We start from the raw sequence: 24,979 nt of genomic DNA on the forward strand, positions 1-24,979 counted from the left end.
CAGAAGTGTTTTCTCACCTGGAGGTGCGTTGCAATAATCAACATAAGAATTAACTGGTCTTCATTTTTTACCCTTTTTTTCTTTATGGTTTGGGGAAAATATTTGGGATAAATGAATCAAATGTGTTTAAGTATTTCCTTTCTCAAGGGGTGGTTTGTCATTCTCTTATGAATCCTCAAGCAAATGAAACTGGAATCTGGGAAATGGATTTGCCTGTGGATTCCTGCAGTTCACGTTCTGCTAGATCAGGGTTCCTTTGGACAAGATAGCTATTAAGAAAGTGTAACCTCTAGTTAAGAGGAGCTAAATACTTACAAAAGAGAAATGGTTTCAAAAGAACTGGATATTTTTTCTTTTTGGGTGATTTTGCCTAAGGTAGGGATGCTCCAATCACTGCACCTTCTTCCAGCTCCTTCCACCAAAGGTACCACATAAACACACATCCTGAAAGCGCTGAATTCGGGGTGCTGTGTGTGAAGGGAAAACCAAAGCAGCTTTTCCCCCTCTGAAGTACCCCAAGGGCTGCAGTCCTGCGCAGAGCAGTTGTTCTGAGCTTGAAATATTTCCCTGCACCAAAGCCCAGGGAGAAGCACCGGCCCCCACGGGGGATGAGACAGGGTTTTCTGCCTGGGCCCCTCCACACTGGCGAGTGGCAGGTGGCCAACGAGGCCTTGGCAGGGCTCTGTCGTGGTGAGCAAGTGGCTTTCACAAACGCACCCGCGGCAGCTGAACATCTGCCAAGGATACCTGCCCAAGTGTTCCCGTGGTTTGGCTGCACAGATCCTGACTCGGTTGGAGTGCAGATGTGCTCGAGGCCAGCAGGGCCCTCAGCATTCCGTGCCGAGAGGGCTGGATGGTGTGTTGGCACCCTTGTCATGTGAGAGCTGGCACCCAGCCGGGCCACATCCTTGCAAAGTTGTAGCCAGTGTTGCTCTGCTCCCTCGGCACCGCTAGACCTATCCGGAGGTTCCTACTGAGAGCCCCACCCTCTCCCAAATCGGGGTTTTCCTGCCCCAAAGCAGGGCCTCGTTTTGTTTTCTTTTTCCCCCTATCCAAATTGCCATCACACTGTGGAAGTAGTTAAAAAAGATGCCTAGGAGAAGCTGAGTCTCAAGTGTCCTTCATCGTTGTTGCCTGAGGACAAGGAGTGGGAATAAATGCATTTACTTTGCCTTGACAGCTGGATTACACGTTCTTTTCCTCTGCTAATTTGTTTCTGTAGCCTTTTCCCTTTTCATCTGCCATTCCCCGCAGTTTTGCTTTTGTTGCCACCAACAAACTGGTGTGCTCGTTTTTACCGTGCTTTTCTAGCTGTTAACTTCGGGCTTGCTCTTCTGAAGCACACTATGAATCCCGCAGTCTCCTCCTCGGTCATTTTTTTTCCTGGCCACTGTATTTTGGCAATGGTGTAAGGGAGTGGAAGGTGACAGGCTGTTTTCCCCGTGCACAAGGATGGAAGCACGTGCCCACCCTCAGGGCTCCTTCTTACCCCACTTTGAGTGGCATATGGCTAGAGAATTGCTGTCCAGATTGCTTGTTCTGATCACAGAGCTCTTTTATTTTGTGTTTGTGACCCAAGTTACGAAAGGAAAAGCCCTTGCAGGACAGTGACAGGGTGCATGGAGCTCAGGATCTGGGTTATTAAAGTCTCTCCTGATGTACTTTATTTTCTGTTAAGGCATTTCAAGCATGCTCAAATAGCCTTAAATTCAATCCGTGCACTTGGTCTGGATAGGAAAACAAAAAAGTGTTTCGCCATAATAGAATTTTATTGTAGAATACTTAAAGGCAGTGTGTAGTTTTCCTCTTGAACGTTTCCACGTTCTTTGATGTTACAGGTCTCTGTGCAGTGACACAAGGTTGGATCCCTGCCTATGCAGAGAAGCAGGACTGAAATTTCTCCTTTTTTTTTTTCCTGAGAACATCTTGCCACTGAGGTGCCTCCTCATTTGGTTTTCCCTGCACACTGATTGTTTTGATTTAAGCTTTATTTGGAGCTGTGAAGCATTTGGGGCTACACAGAATAACGTGATTCAGCAAGAGCTTTTAATCCACCCCAGTAGCTCTCTTGCAAGGGCTCGTGGACACATGTCCTGTTACTCTGTCAGTCACCTCAGAGAGATGCCAGCTGCTCTCAAGCTGGTTTGCTCCACCTAGGCACTGGAACCTGCTGTAGACTTCCCTCTCCCTTTTCAGGGTAAGGAGAAGTGGTGAGAGCAAGCAGACGTTGAATGAGGTTTGAGGCCACTTGCCGCCTTTCGGTCAGATGTGCAACTCATGTCATGGGTGGGTTTTCGAGGAGCAACCATTCCGGAGCAGCAGGATGGTTTCCATAGACACCGAGCTGAGATCCTGTGCACAGAGCGCCAGGTCGCAGCATTACACTTCAGGCCCCGTAAGTGCTCCCACAGATCTAATGAAGTGTTTCAGCCTCAGGTGACTGGTTCGGGTAAGCAGGTGTCTGACAAGTCTCAGTGCTGCCTGCTGAGCCCCCTGCTCTTCGAGAGAAGAGTCTGGCCTGAGAGGTAGCAGGCAGGTGACGTTGTTCAGCTGCCATGTCTGGCCTCAGCTGCCAGGGAAATGTACAGCTGTGCCGCTCGGAACAGCAGTGGGGCACGGCTGAAAGGCTGCTGCTGGGGAGGGCAGCAGTCTGGCACTGGGTCACATCCTGGGAGCAGCGCAGGTGCCACGGGCAGCATGTTGGAATACTTGAAATATCCTTAAAACTTCGTATTTGTTAGGTTTCCCCACTTGACTTGGAGTATCCTTTCACAACTTGTGACCTGTGTTAGGTTGTGGGGTCTTTTTTGTTTTGGCTTTGTTTTTCTAGATAAAATCAAGGCAGTGGGTTTAGCACATGAAAGATTAAAGAGGTTTCACCAGAAATTGGAGAGAGTTGTCTAATTTTTCTCTCTACAAGCTTGGGTTTTTCCTTCCTTTTTCAATATCTGCTGTGTTGGGTGTCACAAGGAAGGCTGGATTGCTCACAAAGCATTTCAGGAACTGGTGCTAAGTCTGCTTTTTCTGAAGGTGTATCAAACTGTGCTACCAAAAGGGCTATTTTCTTGTCTGAAAAGCTTTCCCTTGATGACCATCAATACGTGCACGTATTTTAATCAAGTAGCCAGATGTACTAGGAATTTTACTTTCAAAGCAAACACCTGTAGTAGTTTTCTGCTTAGTTTGTGTCTGTGAGAAGTGGGATGTGGGCTGGAGAGGTGTTGTGGGGAAGAAAGGATGGAGTAAATCTGCTCCATGACTGTGCAGTGAAGGACTGACTCCTGCCATGGGAGTATTTATGAACTGTATCAATATTTTACTGGAATTGGGGCTGTAGCAGTGGTGGGTGTGCTTGGGTTTGGCCTGGGCCTGTCAGGATGAGCCATAAGCAACCCAACCAAACCCCTGATCCCTCAAGGGATGTGTCAAAAACTTCCACAGAAAGCCAAGGCAGTAATGATTCCAGAGGAAAAATTGTAGGTGATTGCTTATGATCCGTGGGGAATTTCCTTTGGAGCTGTCAATCAGAGAGTGTATCGAAGCAGAGCACGTCTTTTGGTTCTCCCTTCTCTGGGTTATTCCTTCTCTGGGTTTAACGAGTTTTGTGTGCTCTCATTAAGGAAGCAGCGTGTTTTCAGCTGGAAATTTGGGGTGGGGCTTGAACAGTCCATGTTGCTTTACACAAGTGCTTTGGTTATGGGTCAGAGAGGGAGAAGGGAAATCACTTGTTATCATCTTGAATTTTTCCATCTAGGCACATGGGAGTAGCTCAAGGGTGCCACAGTTCTCTGAGAAATAACTATGTTTGAGAGGTTTAAGCCTTAATAACCACCCCATTTTGTCTTGATTGCAAAGATTCAGTCCTACAGTCCCAGAGAGATGAGGGGAAAAAAGAAACTTCTGCTATTCATGGAAAACCTTCTGTTATTCCTTGTGCAGTCTTTTAATTCTGTTGTATGACTTACTGTCCATTTTTTTTCTACCAAAACCTGTTCAAAATTTAGATTAAGGATTAGAATTTAGGATCACTACAAAATCTTGCAAAGCCTGAAGGACTAGGGGTGATGACTGCTCTCAGCAAAGGTTATTTATTAACATTATGTCAGCTTTCCCTCAGCTTTGAGCAGGAAACCTCTGTGACAATGTTTTAGGTCAGAATGAGGGCTGTGTTTAAGACTGACCCAGGTCGGGTCAATGTTTACGTGTAGGTGTGGGGTTTGGGCCCCAACACTGAGTAAAAACGGGATCAGGAAAAGTCATTGAAACAAAAAATGACAGTGAAGTTTGTAAAACTGGTGCTTTCATACCCCACTTAACAGTCTGTGGCTTGTGTTTGAGGTTGTCGTGTATTTGCACTGCAAGGGAATGAACATCCCCTTCCAAATTCTGTCCAACAGATCGCAAAGACCCTCACAACAATATTTATTCTTCACTTCCCTTCGTGGCAATTTATTCTCCAAATTACTATGAGCAATTCTGTAATTTTTCCTGGAGACAATCACATGGCAGAGACAGTTCGCAAAGGAGCACAGAGTTGTGTTAGGAGAAGAGAGTGCTGAGAGCTACGCCTTCCTGTGCTCTTATCCCTACACCAGGGAAATATACACTATGCAAAGTCATATTTTCCAGTGCTTTCACTTAGAAAAGCTCTTCCTGGGAGACGGGGAGCGGATGTTTTTTTCTCAGGTGCTCAGACTGGACAGGGAGCACTGAAAAGGTGAGGAATATTTTCATTTTTTTCCAGCAGTTTCCGAGAAAATCATTGGCGCGGGTACGAATGGTTGGAGGGGAACTACGAAGTAGTCTTCTAATTTTTGTTCTGGTGTGGTATGTCGCTCCTTTTTGCCTTGAGTATTCCCCCGCTCCCCGCTCCGCTGGCCGTCCCGGGGCGGCGGCAGCGCCGTGTGGGCGCCTGGGGTGACGCTGCTGCCCCCTGCTGGCCGGGACGGGCCCTGCAGCAAGGAGGGGCGCGTGCGCGTTGACTCGGCAGGCTCGAGGGCGCCACCTGCGGGCTAAAGCGCGGCACTGCGCGGAGGGGCGGGGCGCATGCGCACTGATCACGAAGAAGCCGCACATCACGTGGCCATTGAGGGCGCCACGGCAACGGCAGCGAGCATGCGCAGTGGAGGGCAGCCTCCCAGCATCACGTGGCACTGCAGGGCGGGATAGCGCTGCGCTGGCGCGCATGCGCCGTGGCGGTTCTGCTCGGAGTGCTGCCGCCCTGTGGGGACCGTGCGGTGCTGCAGGGCCGGGGGCGGCGGGGGCGTGTCCGGAGCGGCGGCGCCGGTCGCGGGCGTGTGCGGCTGCGGGGCCCGGAGCGCCGCGGGCGGAGCAGCGCTGGGAGCACCAGACGCGGGTCCCGGCCGCGGTGAGACGATGGAGGAGCCGAGCGGTTGCTGTGGCTTTAGCCGGGTTGAAGGTAAGCGGGGCCAGGCGACGCGGCGGGGCCCGGGAAAAGCCCTGGGGAAGGGGACGGTGCCTGCCGGGGGCGGTTCCTGAGCGGGCGGCGGGGGCAGCGCTGGGGCGCGGGGCGAACGAAGGCTGTCCGGGCGCGGAGCCGGGGAGGAGCTGCGGGGCCGGGGCCGGGGCTTGCGGCCTGCACGGCGGGAGCCTTTCCTGGGAAACAAACGCTGGAGTTTGTCCCACCCAGCCCGGCCCCGTGCCAAGGGGCAGCACAGCAGAGGGGGGAGCAGGAGGGGCAGTGGGGCGGCGCAGGGAAGATGGGGCTGGAGGCAGAGCTTGTGTGTTTCTTTTATTAATATGGACGTGCAAAGCGAGGTGGGATGGAAGCACTGCGGGTGCTCGGGCAGGTGAGACAGGACTCAGGGGAGGGAGTCGCTTTCCTGAGCTCCTAAAGTACCACTTGCATCTCTCAGGAGCAGTCGTGAGAAGTTTCCCGTTTGGAGCTGGGCTCCAAAGAGAAGGAACTTGAAATTGCTACTTCTGATAAAACTGTAAGTATGGGGACTGTGTGAAGCTCGCTGCTATAACCAACCAGTAACTTCCACTGACATTTTAACTATTAAAAATGGTGACTTTTATTTTCTCTGTGCACAAACCACTTGGCTTTCCAATGCAAGGTTCAGGGAGACTGTGAATTGCAGTCCAGAGCATCCTCAGGCTCCTGGTGCTTGGGGCTGCAGTGTTTGGTGTGTAGAAAACATCATAGTCTGTCTGACCAGATGTGGATGTGCATTTCCAAGATACTCAGACTGGGAAAAGTCCAAGATTGTGGTGGGAAGGGCTTTCTCCCATGTTTGGACAGCATCAAGGCAGGGAGATTTTTACAATAACTCTTGTCTTTGCTTTCCCAGCCCAGGGTTAAGTTGTTCCCTGAATGGGATGTGGAGTGAGAAGGTCTCTGTTGGGAGAGTGGGAGACAGGGACATGCCTGGTTGGTTTGTCCTGGGTGGGCAGGGAAATCTGATATTTCCAGTATGGGGTTGTGGATATTTAATCAATCCAGGGGTGCCAACATGGTGGTTCAGGGCAAAGGGGAGCAGGGACTGACAGACACTGGCACTAGATGTTCGGTTGTTGCTGGAAATGAGCAGCTTGACCTCCCCTGAGGCTGTGCTGGGTGTGGAGTTGGGTCCTGTCCAGCCTCAGGTCTGTGCAGCAGGTGCAGACAGGGCAGGTTTGGGGCCTGCAGTATTCCTAGCCTCATAATTCTTTGTCACTGTTTGTCTCCTTGCAGAGGAAAAGTGTCCCTGCTTGGCTGTTTGTTCCTTGCAAGCAGCAGAGCCCAGCCCCGAGATTCCTCAGCATTTGTGACCCGCAGTCACTGTCACCACAGCTCCCTTTGCCACTCCCCTGCTGAAGGGCAGGAGCTGCACAGAGCCAGGGGCATCCAGCTGCAGGATCCAGGAGGATGCAGCTCCTCTTTTCAAGGAGGTAAGAGGTGTGGGTGCAGGAGCTGGAGGGAGTGTTTCCCAGGCAGTAATTGAGGTAGCCTGTTTTGGGTGGAAATGGCGCTTTTTAATGCGTTTGTGTTCAGAGGCAGCAGCAGGACTGGTGCTGGGTCTCCCTGGGCAGGTGTAGCAATGCGTAGGAGTAACTTTGTCTGGGTGTTGTCTGAAGAATAATGTCTTAAAACTGTTCAAGTTTCTATTGGTCTACTGGAAATTTGATGTTCTTGTGTACATGGGAACTCTGGCCCTGCTTGTGGAGATGTCAACAAAAGGACTTAGGATGCTCTGCATACACAATGAAAATAAACATTACCATTGGATAAACTGCTGTTACATTGTAGATCTGCAGAAGTGCTGAGCCTCACAGAGTGGTTTGAGGGTTTGTAAAAGCAGAACAGGGAATAGACGAGTGGGCTTCAATAGGCTGTGGACCATCCCCTGTTATTTACAGAACACTTAATCCAATAGTGAACCAAAGCCTGTGGCAATGATTCTAAACAAGAGTTGTACCTTTTTTTCTTGAGGTCACTGGGAAGCGTGGGACAAGAACTGAACGATAACTTCTTGTCAGCCTGGCAGAGAACCAGCAAATTCTGCTGGAAGAATATCCACGAGTACCTGTGAGATGATGACCTACAGTTTTAAAATGAATCTGAACAGTAAAACACATTATTTTGAAGGAAAACCTCGGGTGGAACACGTGAGAAAGATTATTGCATGAGAGATTTCTTGAAAGCTAGGAATACGTTGATGTTGGGGTTTTTTATGTGAGCAAGGCATCTGAAAACACTCCATGGAAGGCTAGAGAGGTTAGTGAGGAGCTGAGGACATGCTTGGGATAGCTGCTGCCTCGCATGCTATTCCTGCACTTGTAGCCAGTTGTCCCAGGATGGTTTGGCTGAAGTTAAAATTGCCACTTTATCCTTTATCTTTATCAACAGTCTTCAGTTCAAAGGGAGGATTTTCCCGTATTCTTGGCTTTTTAAGAGCTTTACTTTTGCCCAAGAAAGAGCATCGTGGTCTTGTTGTTGTCTTGGTTCCTTTTTCAAGGAGAGGCTGGAGCCTGGATTTCTATCTCTTACGTGGCCTTGTTGCTAAAGAAAAGTGCTAAAGGTGACTGCAAAGGCACGTCCGGGTGCTCCGGAAGTCAGGAATGGTTGTGACTTTATGTCCTGGTTTTGGCTGGGACACTGAGCAGGTGTACCCTACTGGTTCTTCCTGATCTCCTTTGGCTCTCCTGCTTGAAATAAAAGTGTCGTTCCCCTCTGTCCCTTCCATAATTCCAGGGTCAGTATTGATTCTGTTATGGCTGGCTAATGAGCAGAGGGCTGGCAGAGGAAATGCTGCCTGGAGTGTGGTTGCACAGCATGTGTGAGCAAACTTTCACATGAGCTTCAAACGGGTCACGGTTTCTGCTGCCCGGTGACTGTCCTGGGAGCTGTTCTGCTTGAAATCTTTAGGGAGAAATGCAACACAAAAGGTTAAATCTGTGCCTGAACTGAGAGAGGCTGGGACTGTGCTGTGATGGTTTAGCCTTGAAAATGGAAGCACCCTTTGGCTTATTCCACATATTGAGCATAATGTTAGAGAACAGGTAAAATAGCCATTGGCAGTTGTAGCCCGTGACTCTCTCAGTTCCCTGTCTGGCCAGACTTCTCTGAGCTCCTGGGAAAGGAGCTGCAATTTCCTCTTTCTCCAGCCGGGGTCGCCTCTGCGTTAGGCAGAGCCATTCCCGCCGTGTGGGGAGCTCTTCGTGCGTGCGGGTGTTTCTGCGTGTACAGAAGGGCAGCACGATTCAATTTTTGTAGCCTAAAAAGGTCTTTTTCTAGAACTTGTACTAATTCAAAAGGCTTTTGTGGTAATTTTTTCCCGTTTATTTCTCTTCTCTACTGCTCTGAGGCATGCCTGTGATCTGTGGAGTTCCCTGCTCTTGGGCTGCGTGTCTTTTTAGTGCTGTCACGGAGATTGTCCAAACAGGCAGTGGGAACCAACCTGGCTGTGCTAAGCAGAGCTTGGACTTGGAAAGTTCTAGTAAGATTTTAGTGCTCTGCCTTGCAAGGTGTGTGTGGGGTTCTAAGAATTGAAGGTTGATAAAGTATGAGCTAGGCCATAAATTAAAATCAAACGTAAAGTGCGAGTGCCCCATCGCAATCAAGATGGCCGGTCTCAGTTCTCAGGCTTCCTGCAGTGATGCTGTTTCTAGGCCCCCAAAGCAGCCTCCAGTTAAGTATCAAAAGTTTTTGGAACAGTGAGTGTTATTACAAGCATTTCAATACATACCTAGATATAATAAAGTGCACTGAGTGTGTGATTCCAGCCTCAACTCTGATTCTCCCGCAGTTTGCTGGTTTACAGGAGATCCCATAATGTTTTCTTACTACACTTCAATGTGGAAAGCAATTTCAGCTGGTTCAGAAGTTACTGTTGGCTGTTGTCAAAAAGACACATAGAAGATGGTTTTTTTTTTTCTCTGTTGTGTACCTACTGAGCCAACAGAGAGCGGGTATTCCCCGCAGAACTGTGGGGCGTTTGATCTGGACAGTGCCCTCTGTATCAGCAGCAGGGCCGCAGGCAGTTCCGTACAGCTTTGGAGCCTGGTGGCTGCAGAGGAGCCTGGGTGGCTGGAGCGGTGCCGGCATGGCGAGGTCCTGGCTGTGCTCTGTGAGCCACCTGCGTGGTTGCTGCACTTCTCTGGACAGTCGGGGCATCTGGAACCTGCTTCTCCCTGGGAGATGGAGGCAGTGCGAGCTGTGGGCTTAACTGCTGCAGAGCTGGATGTCAGGGTTACTCCAGAAAGGTCAGAGGAAAGAAATCTAAAAGCCTTCTAGAAGCTGAGTAGGTGTAATCTTGACAAAGCTTTTTGTAATCCTTATATGGTTGTAACATTATCCACAGCCAGGCTCAGCCCCTTATTGGAAGGCTAGCAGCACTGTTTGTGCCTGTCACGGGGATGGGGATATTCCATCTAGCTCTGGTGAGCAGTGTCAGTGCTCTCACCTGCTGTTGCCTGTGGGAGCCCTGCTGCTATGGCTGGACCCTTAGCAATCATCCTCTGCCAGAAGATGGATTTTTGTGTCTTTTCTGGATGTACAGCCAGCCTATCCTTTTGTAAGAAGCTTAACCCCCAACAACACTAGCTGGGGTTGCTATTTCTTCCCCTTTTCTTATGGGCTTTTGCAGACCACCCATACAGCAGGCTGGTCTGGGAGGTTCATTCTCTAAAGTGAGCCTGTTGTGACAGAAGCATTGCATATACTTGCTTATTAACCAGTTCTGTTCCAAACTTGATCTGGAAAAGTGTATGTGAGAAATGATCTGTAGGAGGTTGAATTCACCTGAAAGCCACTACAAGTCTCATGACCAGAAGAACTCGGCAGGCAGACAGGTCCTGACTTCTTTACACAGGTGTATGTTTACCCTGTCTAGCCCTAACCTCTACTCTGGTATGCATTAAATATTACTTGTTTATTCAAGGTGATAAAGGGCCTGTGGATATTAGGACTGGTATTGACAAAAGCCTTAGGAAATTATGCAATACTCGGGAACTCCTTTTTTATGTTCCAAAACAAGTCTCTCAGTGACTGTGCTGATCTTTTGGGAGGGGCTTGGTGTGATGGGCCAGAGAGGAAGACTCCAGCCCCACTGATGTGTCTGAGGACCCTGTAAGCTTGGACATGGCTTCCATGGTGATTGGAGCAAGTTCTAGCTGCATTTCTATGGGTAGTAGTGCAGCCATCACAAGTGTTTAGGCGCTTCAAATAATTAGGTGGCGTCTGTTGGTGGAAATTAGGGAACTTAGTAAGCTGAGGATTCATCCTTTCTCTGGTATTCCACTGATTGGGGGTGGGGAGGGGAGGGGGGAGAGGTTTCCACTAATAAAACCAAACCATATAAAAATCCCCAAGTCCTGGTGTTGGTGTTCTCAGTTGTGTGAGAGCTACAACCAGATCATCAGATGAAGTCCATGCCTGGGAGAGTGGAACTTGTTGATTTTTTTCTGCCCCTGAGTACTGGCTGTGAAGGCAGTTGGATGATCATTTTGGATTTCAAATGTGTGTTCCTGAAGCTGGGTAAGAGCACTGGTAGCACTCGTTCCCCTAAAGTGGGTGGCTCGGGAAAGCTTTCCAGAGGACCCGTTTCACGTGTGGAAAATCACTGAAGCTGAGGATGGTGTTGCATCTTACCAACAGCGTCCTCCTGACATGATTTCTTTCCCGTTTACTGTTTCCCAATATCCCCAAAGGGTTCCCAGTCAAGAAAAAGAGGGTATTATAAAAATCCTTATTTCTTTTAAATGAAGCCGCCTTTGTCTGTTTAATAAATTGCTATGGAAATTGCGTGAGTCATGCAGGGAATCATAACTAATTTCAAACACTTCTGCCCTTGCAATGCAAAATACCTATCAGATGCCATGTCACTGGACAGTGCAGTGTGAAAGAGACTGCCCTTCTTCCAGATGTCAGTTTGCAGTTTCATCTCTTGAAGGCTTAGTGTGCATTTCTTCCCAGTGGAATGGGGGATAGGTAGGTGTGGAAATTGTGTTACTTGTTGAGACTGCTTGTGGAGGTGACAAGCAGAACTTTTTATTTCCAGAAACCATATGTGAGATGCTCTGCTGCTCACACGCGTCGTGCTGCATGTTTGAGAGGTGTGATGGAGCACAAAAGCACTTGGAATGCTCAGAAATGGGGCCACTGGATTTGGAGTCCTGAAATGAGCTGTGGGTGTCCCTTTATGGTGCACACTGATTTCTGTTATTTCACTTACAGGATCATGAAGCGGAAAAGGGAAAAGCAGCAGGAACAGGATAAGGAAGCAAGCAGAGAATGTTATTTCAAATGGTAGGAGAGGCTAAAGCAGGTCTGAAGTTTCGTGTAGCTTTTGTGTTTATCAGCTGTTACTTACAAAGGATCAATTAATATAATTATTGCTTCCCTCCCTCTCCGAGGTCCATCTCTTTAAGTCATAGCTGTGGTAGCATGGACAGATTATTCCCATTAGGTAGTAGTGCATGAACTGTAGATGGTTTTAAACGCCTAAAAATGGCATGATTTCCTGTAGTGCACATTCCCCACAACCAGGCTGCTGACTGTGACTCCATGTAGAAAAGCATATGGACAAGAAAGAGCAATGTGGAGCGTCCTTTACTTCATTCTTTGCTGTAATTTATCGAAGTGAAGCACAGGTTAGGAGAGGTGAGTGTATTTCATGGAGCCCATGAATTGTATCATTTCAGTGACAGAACAGCTGTAAATAATGGCCAGTTACTTGTGCTGTAGGGGAAAATAAAAGCTAAATGTCTTTCCTATCCAGAGGAACTCTGGTTTTTAGTCTTAAAGACTGAAAACAGCGTCTTCAGACTGTGGTGGGACTCATACTCTTTTAAAGCTGGCTTTCTCGGTCTCTGACATTGCCCAGCTCACAAATTTCCTTCCCTATCCTGAATTTGCTTTCTGCAGTAGCCTTTTGCAAATTAAGTATTCAAAAACGATTGTCATGTTTAAGGTCAGAAAATATCAGTTAAAAAGCTCTTAATGCAGATCATGAATAGACAGGTCTCCCTTCAGGCTGAGTGTTTGTGTTGGGGGCTGTCATTCCATGGGCTGCTCGAACAAGGCAGAGAACACATCCCTGCTGGCTGTTCACCATGTCTGGGGGTGTTGGGGTGCTTGGGAGGGAGGTGCTGTCATGCTCCTGCAGAAGGCAGCAGCTGCTGGGACACCTTTAAGCTCAATGGAGCCACAGCCCCATCTGTGTGTGTGTGCTGCTGAGCTACAGTCTGGCTTGAGACAGCACCCTATCATGAAACTAAAGCTCTCCAGTCAGAGGAAGGCTCCTGGGCTCAGTTCTGACCTCAGTCCTCCTCTGCTGCTGTCAGCTGGATTTTCCCTCTGTGGAACCGGGAGCAGGACTGGAGCTGTAGTTGCCTCATGTTCTCAGCGGTAGCCTGTCGCAGGTGTAGCTGTGAGCCCAGTGACTGCTACAGGAGCTAAAACCACTTTCACACAAGATTGCACTGGGAAGCTGGTACTCTGGAGGTAGTTCTTTACTGCTGCTGGGCACCCATGAAGTGCCCCTTCCTGAATGCCTTTGTGAAGCACCTTGTCAATTGTCAAGAAGTGGCTGTCACTGCTAACAGGACTTAATGACATTTCAGATTCTGTGTTCACGTACAGCTGAATTTTGGCGCTGCAGAAGTTGGTTGAGAAGCAGTTGTTTCAGTGGGGTTTGGGTTATGCTTGTGAGCATCAGGTGAATTAAAAAGAATTGGTTGATGTAGTTAATGCCGGTGGTGTGAGGGGGGTGCTGTTGCTGTGGGGCCTCTGGACATGGCCTTGGCAGTGTCCAGAAATGCCCTAGTGTGTTCTCTCCAGTTGGAGTTGGCCGAGGCAGACAAAAGTAGTTTTGATCACTTCCCTGAACTTGGGAAATAGAAGCCAAGTCTAAAAATCATAGAATGAAATCATGGAATAGGTGGGGCTGGAGGGTACCTTTATAAGTCATGAGTCCCACCCCCCTGCCATAAGCAGGGACACCTTTCTTGCAGTCTTTCTTAATTCTTCTTCTTTCCTGTGTATGATTACGAGAGAGAAATCCTAGTGTTTGAGGTGAGAGTTGTTCAAATGCAAACTTGGTTTGCAAGAATGATTAATTGCATCTCCTTGCAGCACTAAATGTGCTTCTGGACTTGGACCTGAACTATGTGCAGGTTTGGTTGATAAAAGAGAATTTGGTGGCCATAAAGTACATCTTGTCTTTCCAAGAGAAGTCAGAGGGGTTACACTGGTTTTCTGGGGTAACTCAGTGGAATTGAGCTCAGTTCCCGAGGACTTTAGAGTGCATGGAAGGTGGGGCCACATTTGGGGTATAAAAGGACATAAAGCAAACCCCAGAAAGTCTGGACCTTCAAAAGCATTAGAAAAATGAATTTTGACAGCCTAGTAGGTGACACATTATATTAGGGACCACAAATGGAACTGAGCAAGTGACCTCAGATGTTGCAAGAAGAAATTGCGCCCTGTACGATTTCACTCGAGCGTGGCAGCTGCCGGGCGCTTGCTCTGCGGCAGAGGCCTTTCCCTCAGGGACAGTCCGGCAACCTCACACCAACAGGTGCACCTCTGCAGCTCCCGTTCTGGCAGCGCACAGAACAAAGGAAGTGCTTTACCAGGTGCAGTTCACACCTGTGCTGGCAGTCAAAAATGTGCTCAAGGTTTACATGGGAGCAGTGGGAGAGTGGCAGGTCAAGAGCTGGGCTCCAGCCAGGAGGCTCTGGGAACTGTGTGGGGTCGGCTCCCAATCTTCTCCGTCTGCCCCTGCCAGCCCATGGGGCACAGGTGTCTGGAGACTGCAGAGAGGCTGCTGTAGCCCACAGTGAGTCTGAAATGGGACAGTTGATACACAGGGCACAGGGACAGGGATGGACTGGGTCAAGCCCGTGCTGCTGGGATGATGCACAATGCACACAAAGTACTCGCCCCGTTTGGAAATGTTTACTTTAACAAGCTGAGCTGCCAAGGTGGAGAGCGGAACACAGGGAACCTGGTTGGAATGCACAGGTGTCGATGGACATTTCCTAATCATCCTTTCAGGCAGTTCCTGGAAACTTGTGTTTGTGTGCTATTTTGTGAAAGAATAGGTAGCATCCATACCTAGAGGGTGAGTAATTGTCAGCTGCTATGTGATTATTGCATGTGGAAAGCAAACCAGGTGGGAGATGAAGCACTGGCACTCCTAAAAGATATCCAGTAGCTCTGAAGTAAACCAGAAGCCTGAGCTGATAATCACTGTGTCGCTTATCACGTAGGAATGCATTTGTTCCATTCCCCACAAATTAGTCCTCATGATGATGAACATTTTCACACTTGTGATAGTTTCTTCTAATAAACAGTGTTATGTGTAGCTGACCAAAGCAGAGCAGCATTAATAAAGTGTTTGCAATACTCTATGCAGTTAAGCAGAGAAACAAAGCAGGAAAAAAAAAGGAAAAGGTATCTTTCAGAAATAGTAATTTCCTTCTGAAGTCGGCAGAGATGCTGCAGTGCAAACCTAGCAGAGACACGTGAGTAGGCACAGTGCTGTGAACTGGAGGTCTGTGCTGGTGTTGGGGGGGTCCGCACACCTGAAGGAGTGGCTGGAGGGTTTCTGCGTCAGTGTATAATCATTTTGTGGGTTTTTTTCAGCCCTTTCTTGTATTTTTATAATTTTTGAGCTCTCAGATGAGCTGATGTGCTCAAAGTACTGTGGTTGACTCTTTTTTCCCTGTGTGTGAAGTCTGCATAACACCCGTCTCAAAGTGTGTGTCCAACCACTTGGCTTTTATTGATGGCAAAAGGTTTCTAACCCGTTCCTTCTGCTTCACTTTGAGCAGAACAATGCTGTTGAATCAGTTTGCATTTTGGTTGGTGGGGAGATTTCTGATTCTTGCTAGAGGAACTTGGTGTAGCTTGTGCATGTCTTGGCTAAATTGTAATACTGTGGGTTATTGATCAGACTAGTCACTAAAACAAGTGAAAAAGCAAATTTGAGATCGAAATGGTCTTTGTCACACTAGTCTGCTGCAGCTAAAATGGGGTAAAGCAAGGGAAGTTCTGGTTTCTGGAGAGATTTCTGTGTATGTCCAGCCTTTATGCTTTCACTGTTGGATTTAACCCCAAAACCCTCCCAGTTGTAGGTGCCGGTAGAAAGACCAAGCTGAATAGCAGGTTGGCTAAACTGACCTTTTCATGAGGATTTCAATTGTTTAGGAACCTTACCTGTCTCTTGTTCTTTCCTGCCTGCTTTTTCTCTGGTCTTTGACTCTTGTAAATATGTAAATATTTCTTTAACTGCTGAAGCCAGGAGCATCCATCGTGCCTGCTCTGCTGCTTTGCCAGCCTGCTTGTGCTAAGTCAGCACCCTGGAACGTGCTGAGGGTGCTGTTCCTGGCAAGCCAGCTCAGAGTTCCTGACTGGGTGTCCGATGCAGATGCAGCAATCCCAGCATTCAAAATAAGGACCAGTTCTCTTGAATCACTTAGTGGGAAGTTAAACACTGCTTGGAAGTGTGGCCTGGGTGAGTTGGGACCTCCTAGTCCTCACCTGCCTGATTTGCACCGTTTGCACAGAAAGGGCTTCCGTAGGTAGAGGAGAATGAGCGCGAGTGCCTCTGACGAATTTATCCAACTGTTGGATCCAATAATTTGGGGTTGTCTGCCCAAAGTCAGCTCAAGGAAATGCTCAGGCGATCTGTTACCTGCTCTGTGGGACTTGGTGGAGTATTGGACAGCTGTTGTCAGCAAGAGCTGATCAGGAGATGGCTCTGAAGTAGCTGAGAGGGGCGTGTGGCAGAGGGGGATTTTTCCAAGAGCTATTCAGCATCCCCACCACCCTATGCAGAGCACACTGGCAGGGATGGGCATGTGCACTTCAAGCACACCATGCACCATTTCAGAGCGCTGTAGGGCAAATCACCTCTCCTAAAGCCTTTCCAGCATGGAGAAAGCTCTGTGTTCCACCAGCTATGAGGCCTTACCCCGTTTTGTTTTGCTGTCATATATCTTGTCTCAAGTGCCCAAGGCTGACCCACGGGATGCGTTTCCAGCGTTTGATTTCCAGCTGAGCTGAGGTGTCAGAATGACACAGGCTGAGTTTGCACTCAGGAGATGTTCTACAGCCCTTGCTTGCTCTCCCAGAAGAGCTGCCCCTAAAGAACGCTCCTCTCTTACAGTGACAGTTTGCAAACTTTAGTGTTATTCTAATGATTATAATAATAAACAATATGGGAAGGACTGCTTTGGATTTATGGCTGCACGTTGTGTTTTGGCAAAATAAAATGAACTAGGTGCTGCTTTCTAACCAAGAGCTATTGCATAGGCCTTGCTGTTAGCAGCAGAAGTCAAGTACAATATAAGAATTAAGCTATTATAAAATAAACCTTATAACTCAGGGTAGGTTTGCTGAGACTGGTCTATGTAAAAGACATTTTCTGGCCTCAGAATGACAGACTGCCTTCCATTGTCCAGAACCCAGCTGGAAAAACTATCCCTTCCTTTGATTTAACTCCCAGGGATGTTGTTTTTCTTTTCAGCGTTTTCCCTCAGAATCTATCCATTAAATGCAGAGCAGTGAAGTTTGCTTTTTATGGAAAATATCTATGAACAACGGAGAAGGGATGAAACCTTAGTACAGCAAAAGAGCACTGGACATTCTATAAATAGTAACATTCTCCAAAGTGTGCTGAGTGCCTCTGGTGTCACTAGAGGAAAGCTTTGCACATTGCAGTACAAAATTCAGAGAGAAGTATGTCTCATTGTGAGCACAGACCGATCTCTGCACGGCTGGCTGGCTGTGTGTGCTTACAGATGGCAGGTGAGGGAGCATCCCGCCGCTTTGTATGGAGGGGATGTGCCTTAGGGAAGTTACCCTGTTCTCTGGCTGCCCGTGGCCCTTATCTCCAGGAAAAATCTTGCTGTCCCTTTGAACAAGGCTGATCTAGAGCTTGATATCATGAAGACTTGCTGCTATGTAGTGCTTAAACCTTATAAATGAGGAAGGGACTGAAGTGCAACAAGCGTTCTGCTACAGTTGCTGGTAGTTATTCAAATAGCAAGGGAAAGGACACATCCTAGCTGGACAGCATCCCATCCAGGGTGGGCTCCTGCCCTCCTGGTGGGGCTGGATTGGGCATTGGAGCGAACCTGGTTCTTGGGCAGGACTGCGCAGCACGGGGGACTTGGGTAATGTGTCAGCTGGTGTTGTCGGGTCGCTGCAGTCGATCCAAGTTCAGTTTGTGGCATTTCTCCCTTGCCTTCTGTAGGCTTAAGTTGGGTCTTGAAAGAAATTCAACAATTGCATCTTTCCATGTCATTGGCTATTTGTTGCCATCCCTTTATTTAAGGTGAGTGCTGTCGTCTTTGTTTGCTGTGGTGATGTCATTGACTGATACTCGGACTGATGGCTGTTCCTGAACGCTGATGCTGAGGACGTGAGAAATGAGCAATATCACGGGCTTTGGAGTTTAGTGTGTCAGGAGATATAATCAGGCGTATTGATTCTTTCTTTCTTACATTTCCTTTCTCGCTAATTAAGAGCAAGTTTTTGGTTGTGGAATGGTTCTGCGTGTTCCTTAGAACAATCACTTATTCAGAACCTGAAAACTAAGCAAACTAGAGAGGGAAATAATTGCAACAGGGAACAAAGATTTTCTGTTGGGTGATACTAATACTTTACTTAGTGGATAGGAAATGACAACTGCTCATTAGCCGAGCTAGTCCCACCATGACTCAATTTCCCTTGAGCTAAGCTAGGAAGAAATGCACATCTGTAGAAGACAGATCAAGAAAACTGCAAGGCATGGGAGGATCCACGCGAAGCACACCTGGTGCTGCTCTGCCTGTGGTGGGTCGTGCTCCATGGGCTACAGTCACACGCAGTTCTGAGGTGGTTGCTGGCACTACCCCCGGGACTTGAGGAACCTACTTATGTAGGAATTCGCTCGCTGTCGTGGACTGTGTGTTGTGTTGGAGACATTACCGCTGTGGTTTTCCCCCCAAGAAAATCTGCCTGGAAGACCTGTCCCGATAGAAGTAACACTACTCCAGCATGAGGAAGGCTTTCTAGAAATCATTTGTACCCTGAGCTAATTAAAATGAGAGATCTCCAGTGCCAAACCACAACTGCTTTCTAGTGTCTGGAATCTTGCTTTAAACTGATGCAAATACATGTGTTCTACATCTGTTCTGGAGAGTTCAGCCCTGACATTCCTTCATCCCATGCAATATTTGTGAAGGAAAAAAAGAGGATTGGATGTGCTTCATACAGATAGGATATTTAGTCAGCTTGGAAGTGCCTCCACCATGGTTTCAGTGCTCAGGGACTGCTCCTGACGGCCTGGGTTCAATTGAAGTTGGTAGCTAGTTGTGACTGACTCTGCTCCCACTTCAGTTAATTATTCCAGGTCTGGCATGGAAAACAAGACGGAGGGGGAATGCATTTGCAAACATGAACAGCAGTGCCACTGCAGCCCCTTCTCCTTTCCTTTGGAATGCACTGCAGTTGGAATGGGTATAGGACTGTCAGTACTTCCATCAGGTACCTGCCCCTAAAGGCTTTTCCCTAGGCTCTGCTCCAGGGGGTTTCCATAACCCCTCTGTGCTCTTTGGTAAGCAGTCCTGCTTTGTTTAGCCACAGGAATGGCTGGACATTGTTAATATCTTAGGGACAGACTCCTGTGTTCGGTGATCAGTAGCAGTGAGATGGTGATTGCACACAAAGCAACTTCTGTTCTCTGTGGAATTTTAACAGTTGTAGGAGTTGGGTTTTTTTGTTTCACTGGCAGCATTTGAGATAAAGTATTGTCTATCATATGATTCTGAACTAGCGTTGACAGAGTTGTCAAAATAAGGTGGGATAAAATAAACTGAATTTTTCCTTTTACTGGACATATAAAATTAGATAGATCTGTTAATATTATTTGTTGAGTCATTGATTTTTCATCCCAGTACCTGATTCCCTTTCCTCTGGCTCTGAACACAGCTAAGACCCAGAAGCTAGAGATGTCAATGGTGGATATTGCCAGAATCAGAGAGTCTCAAGCTGTGCCCCTTCAATTAGATTTGCTTATTCCTTGGCCCTGTGTGCTGTGTTCCCTTCTTTTCTATCCATTGTGCCTGTAAGTCCAGCACACAGTGCAGGTGGAAGCAGAGCACTCCACAGGAACAGTGCAGGGTCAAACAACTAATGCTGCTGTGGAGTAAGCACCCTGCAGGAGCCCTGCCCATGTGAGTCAGGGCCGAGCTCAGGGCTCCTGTGCTGCAGGAGATGTGTGTCCACTCACCTCTGTGGCTTGAGACCTTGGCAACAAAACCAAGCAACAGCACCTGAGGTTCCGGGCAGATCGGCCTCTTCTGTTGCATGTCAGAGCTGGCTGCCACGCAGATCAAAACACAGGTCAGGAGTGTAAACCTCAGGGATCAAAATGTGGTCTTGGGAGCAAAGATCTGCTTGTTCCATTTAGCAAATGTTTCTGACATATCGTGCTTAGTGATCGGCTTTTCCCAGGAGGTTTTGTTTTGACATGTCTCAGGCGCAGACATTACTGTCACACCAAAATGGTACAGAGTGTATTTATAGCAGCCGCTGTCTGAGATGGGAACTAAATGGGGTAAGAATAGAAAAACAGGCAGTGAGATGACAAATTGTCTTCCACCTCAGATCCTAAATATCAGTGGGTTAAGTAAATCTCAGCAGAAAATGACAGCTTCCCTCTGCTTCACAGCAAGCATCCCAAATGGCCGTGGTTGGGAAGGAATAGGAGGAGGCAGGTGGTGTGCTCTGCCAGGACCCTGCTCTGCCCCAGCAGCGTCCTCTCTCCCCTCCCCCCCGAGAGTGTGCAGCCTCAGACTTTGGTGGCGAGCACGTGGGCAAACGATGACCGTGTGCCTTTTTAGAAAAACGGATACTTTGGTCAAATATGAAGAGAAGGTCATGGGAAACATTTGCCACCCTTTATTTTTTAATTAAATAACCCCCAAACCCTAGCCCAGGCTTACCTGAGATCCCAAAGATGTATTTGTGATGCTATAAAGCCACAAAGTGGCTTTTAAGGAAAAGATTTTACGGTAACACTCTGATTGAATAAAGCAATTAAATGGTCTGGCTAAGTCTCAAGTGTCTGGAAAGTGTTTCTTGGTCAGTGAGTGCAGAAAAGAGTTTATACCTTGCAAGTGAACTGGCCTCTGTTCTGTGAGCGATGCCTGGCTCTTGGTTTGAGGTTGGATGTCCCTCTGCCTGAGGACTGTGTTGTTAAGGGTGTGCTGTGAGTACTTAGATTTTGTGGTTTTTCTGTATGCTCAGACAGTTGCCAACCAGGTACACCTAGGTACTGGCAAAATACAAATACGAATGCCTCTGGTGCAGACCCAAAGCCCTCCAAAGAGCTCTAAGTCTGTGCAAAGTGTTTTAGGTCTGATGTGCTGCTGGCTTGTGTAGGTTCTGGTGGTGGGCTGCAGTCCCGAGCACCTGGACACTTTGCCGGTGTAGTACTGTATCGTAGCACAGCTCCTGAACCACAGCTTTGTCATCTGTAAAAGCAAGAGGGAAATGGGATTTTAGAAGGATGCTCCTAATGTTGTCAAGCAAAGTCCTCCAAGAAGGGAAAACTGCCAGAATTGCCATTTGTTTCTGCTTTATTGAACTGCATGTTACGTATACTGTCCTGTCTTTTCTTCTTTGCACTCTTACCTGGACACGTGCTTCAACTTCGGGAATTGAAGTTCTGTGCTCTCCCAGTTGGGACATGCTTACCCTTCCAGTGCTCCCACTGTCTAATCTGAGGTGCTGAAGAAGAGTCCAAGTTGGGCTTTGTATGGGAGGGAGCATTTTTCTATTTTTTTTCTGCTGCTGCCATAGCCCCGGTGGGGTAAGGACCAAAACGTGGCGAGATGCAGTTACTAGCCTGAGCGATGGATTTAGCATGAGCGAATCACCTTTCAGGCATGCCCACTGTTCTTCCTTCTGCTCTGGGATGCTTGTTACACAGTTTGCCCAGCACCAAATTGCAGAGCTGCTTTGCTGGTGTGATCAAGCGGCGGTGGTGCAGGAGCAGTCCATGCAGTAGCGATCCTGAGCTTCCCCAGGCTTCGGGTACCAAACCCTGACGTGCTGTGAGCAGCGTCCCAGGTGTTGTCTGTGTCAGCTTCCGGCAGCCACAAGGGATGGTCCACAGCGGGTCTCGCACCCAGCAGAGGCTGGAACCTGGTGTGTACAGGCATGGATCCCTTGGGCCTGCTCCAGGGGAGGGAGTGCTGCTGTGGAAGGAAGGTTGTAAATTGTTCAAAAGAGCAAGTGCTGTATGAGGAAATGGTACCAGTGTGTTGGACTGGATTGTGCATGCAGGACAGGAGACTTATATTTATTAGCTTAAAATAATACTGATTTTATAACATCTCCTAGCGGTCCTTCCTGAGGCTAGGCTAGACTCTGGAAATGCAGAGATGGAGACCAGGAGTGTCCTGAAGCATACGGAGGAAAATGAGCCATAAAGTTACCTGCCCAGAAATTTGCTGTAGGAAAAAGGGAAATTTCAGGGAAGAATTCTTGACCCTGTATGTTTTCGATGTGAATTGGAGCCTTTCTCCAGTGTGGGGTGTGCTAGTTTCCATCAAGGTGTGTACAGGTATGGTGGTGCCAGCCTGGCTTCACAAACCTCAGAGACCTCGGCAGGTGAACTAAAACACCAGGCAGAGTCGGAGGAGGGACAATGAAGGAAGTGGGGAGGGAAGGACTGTGCTAACACAATGTAAGTGCCTAATTCCACATTCTTGGGAGAGTTTTGCTGAAACGTCCACTTTTAAAGAAAATATTTGGGGATCATTATTACAGGAAATAAATTTCACGGTGTTTTTAAGTTGTATCTATAAAAAGCTAGAAAGGATACTGAGTAGACAGTCCTGGTCTGGTGAGCGGGCCCCACAGCTGTGTTGGCTTCACAAATGTTTTGCATGTGCTGTTCTTAAAGAGCAAAGGAGAACAAAAGGGGGGAAAAAGCCCAACACAAAAACCTTCAGTCCCCTCATCTTCCAAACCATGAGAATTTTTCCTGGTTTTTTTGTGTAATAATTGTATCAATTATGGTTTGCATTTTTCCGCTAAGTGTTTGAAATAATTAGTGAAGACTCAAACTCCGAGAAGCGGCTATTGGGAAAATCAGGCATAAAAAGAGCCCAACCATATTTGCGAAATGGAATTGCAATTATGTAAATTGCAGCTACTGGATGTGTAGGCATGGGAGCCCAGGAGAGCGGAACTGGCAAGGTCTCGGTTACGGTGGAGAAAAATTCTCATTTGTGCTGTGAGGCAAGGCCGTGCTCGGCAGTTTGCTTGCGAGCGTGAAATCGCGTCACGGACGTGTCTGCTTGCTACTTCTATTTTGGTGTGCAAGTCAAGTGGCTGAGAGTTTCTATCTTTAATGATTTCCTCTTGTTTGCTCTAGCAAACAGCTGCACCACATTGTCTGACACCAGTTATTTACTGGCCAGTGCTCTGCAGAGACGAAAAGGAAGGCATTTAATCTAATCTCCTCGGATGTCTCAGTGTTTGCACTTGGAAGTTTTCTTTTCTGCAGTCTTTGGGCAAGTGCAGAACAAATTAATGTTGCAGTTTGACACAGACTGCCCTCTGAGCCTGATTACTGCCAGGAGCTCCTGAGGCACATCTTGAAAAGCTTTTTGCCATAGGGTACAGGAAGTAGAAAAAAATAGATTGTTACTCAGAATTGCTTTTAAGCATCAATCTCAGCAGATCCGAGTAAAATCATCCATTGAGCTTCTTCAACTTGTTAACCAGGCATTTAGACCAGAACACGAGCCTCATGAACTACATGAAAACTAAGGTCATTTTTGGTAACTCAAGCCTGCATTGAGGCAGGAAGGGCTCTTAGATCTGACTGGAAGTGAATTCACAATGTGGCATGGGGGCCCAAGTCCAGCTTGTGTCCGCTGGAGGTGTGACCCAACCTACAGACAGGCATTCAGGTTCCTGAGAGTCACTGTGAGGAACTTCCTTCTCACCTGTCCAGTCACATTGTGCCTCGGGGTGGTCACTGCAAGGGCTTCAGACTGCGAGGAGCTGTCTCTGTGCAAGCAATGTACTGTCATAGCTCTCAGTCTTTAAGGAAGTCTACTGGGCAGTAACCCACGGCAGCCTCTCGAAAGGTTGGAGAAATGTATGCAAATGGACAGTTACTGACAAGACCAACTCAGGATGCCTTAGTAGGCAGCTAAACGTATAACTTTATGCTGTGCTGTGTGCTTATATGTTATTGCCCCAACGGTTTCTGCTGTATCGAACAAAAAATAGGCAGATATATCCCCATGCTTTCTTTTTCCTTCTCATAAAACTGGTTTTCAGTCAAGATCTTTTTTCCTGTGGCTCAATGAGTTTTTGCCTGATACTTCAAGGCCTGCAGAAGGCTGGACCTGCACAGTGCCCAGAGGCAGCAGTGGAAGTCTCGGGACGCTGGTGATGGGTACATCACCTGAAGGAGTTCCTAAGCTCTTGAACCTGCTCACAGTTGTGAATGTTGTTTGAGTATGAGAGCTGTATGAAGTCAGTCGTTTTACCCTCAGCTGGTGCAAGTTCTGTCTCCACAGCACCGGTGTGCCAGGCTGGGGGTGAGCCATGGAGATGGTAGTGAAGCAGTTGTGTCGGCTCACCCGGTATACACGGGGAGTCAGAAATAGAAGCGAGGTCTCCTTAACACCGAGATGTATGCTTTAACAGTAAAAAAATTTGCTTTCCCCATCCAAATCCCCAAGTGCTGTTTTGGAAAAATATCTGGAGCAGCAACTTTTCATTTGTAATCCAGCTTGCATAGCAGACGCTGGAGGTTGGGTGCAACAAATCAAGATGGAAATGGCTGGTGCATACTTCTTGGTTCGGCCATATGCTGCAAGCGATGGTTTTGACAGATGCATTTTTCCCTAGAGATTGCATTTAGTTCATCAGCCTTAGGTTAAATGTGAAGGATCTGAGGTAAAATTCCAGGGCTCCGTCCATTAGCCACCAAGCCCGTAGTGTTCGTGTTAAAACAGCGCAATGGGAAATGTGACCTGGTGCTTGGGAGTTGTACTGGTGCCAGTTGTGCTGCAGCACTGTGTTCTTTATGTCATAGCACACACATCTGATAAGGGAAGACATGATGGCGTTGGATAAGTTCTTGTGCACAAGGACTCTGCAGGTCATGTGGAGAGTGCTGGTTTTTTACTTAATAACCGAGGTATGCAGGTGCTAATTTGAACCAGATGTGTGTGAGGCCGAGGCCAAAGCCAAAGTTTGTTACTCCACAGTGAAATGATGGCCTTGCATTTCTGGGACTGGAAGGAGGTTTTGGATCAATCTTTATTTACTAAAATATTTAGGCAGTGATGCATTCTAGCGCTTGAATCCTTTATTTCAGTTTTGCTTGAAGAGTTACCTACCTCTGTTTCCTCCCTCCATTCTTTGATACGGTCGCACTTGAGGAAACCTTTCTGGAGCGGCCAACTTGGTGCTGGAGCATCCGGAGGTTCTTGGCTGGCCCAGGTCTCA

The 24,979-nt window shown here is 47.8% G+C and overlaps 1 protein-coding gene across 3 annotated transcripts in view; it reads left to right on the forward strand.

Annotated features, from left to right (window-relative positions):
- Positions 1-24,979, forward strand: part of BMP3 (bone morphogenetic protein 3) — a 100,114-nt gene that overhangs the window by 3,922 nt on the left and 71,213 nt on the right. The window contains exons 2-5 of one of the 3 annotated variants that reach the window (XR_006015850.1): positions 4,745-5,419; positions 5,877-5,954; positions 6,698-6,894; positions 7,436-8,191. Coding sequence is in view for 2 of the 3 variants with exons in the window: in XM_042026998.1 (XP_041882932.1) it covers positions 6,872-6,894; positions 7,436-7,515 (103 nt within the window). In the remaining variant the exon portion in view is untranslated. Of the gene's footprint in view, positions 1-4,744; positions 5,420-5,876; positions 5,955-6,697; positions 6,895-7,435; positions 8,192-24,979 lie in introns of those variants that run through there. The other 2 variants (XM_042026998.1, XM_042026999.1) reach the window with 2 other exon arrangements.

This window comes from Corvus kubaryi, unplaced genomic scaffold, assembly GCF_017639235.1.
Source record: "Corvus kubaryi isolate FWS band 111438036 unplaced genomic scaffold, C.kubaryi_AGA036_p1.0 37292, whole genome shotgun sequence".
NCBI lineage: Eukaryota > Metazoa > Chordata > Aves > Passeriformes > Corvidae > Corvus > Corvus kubaryi.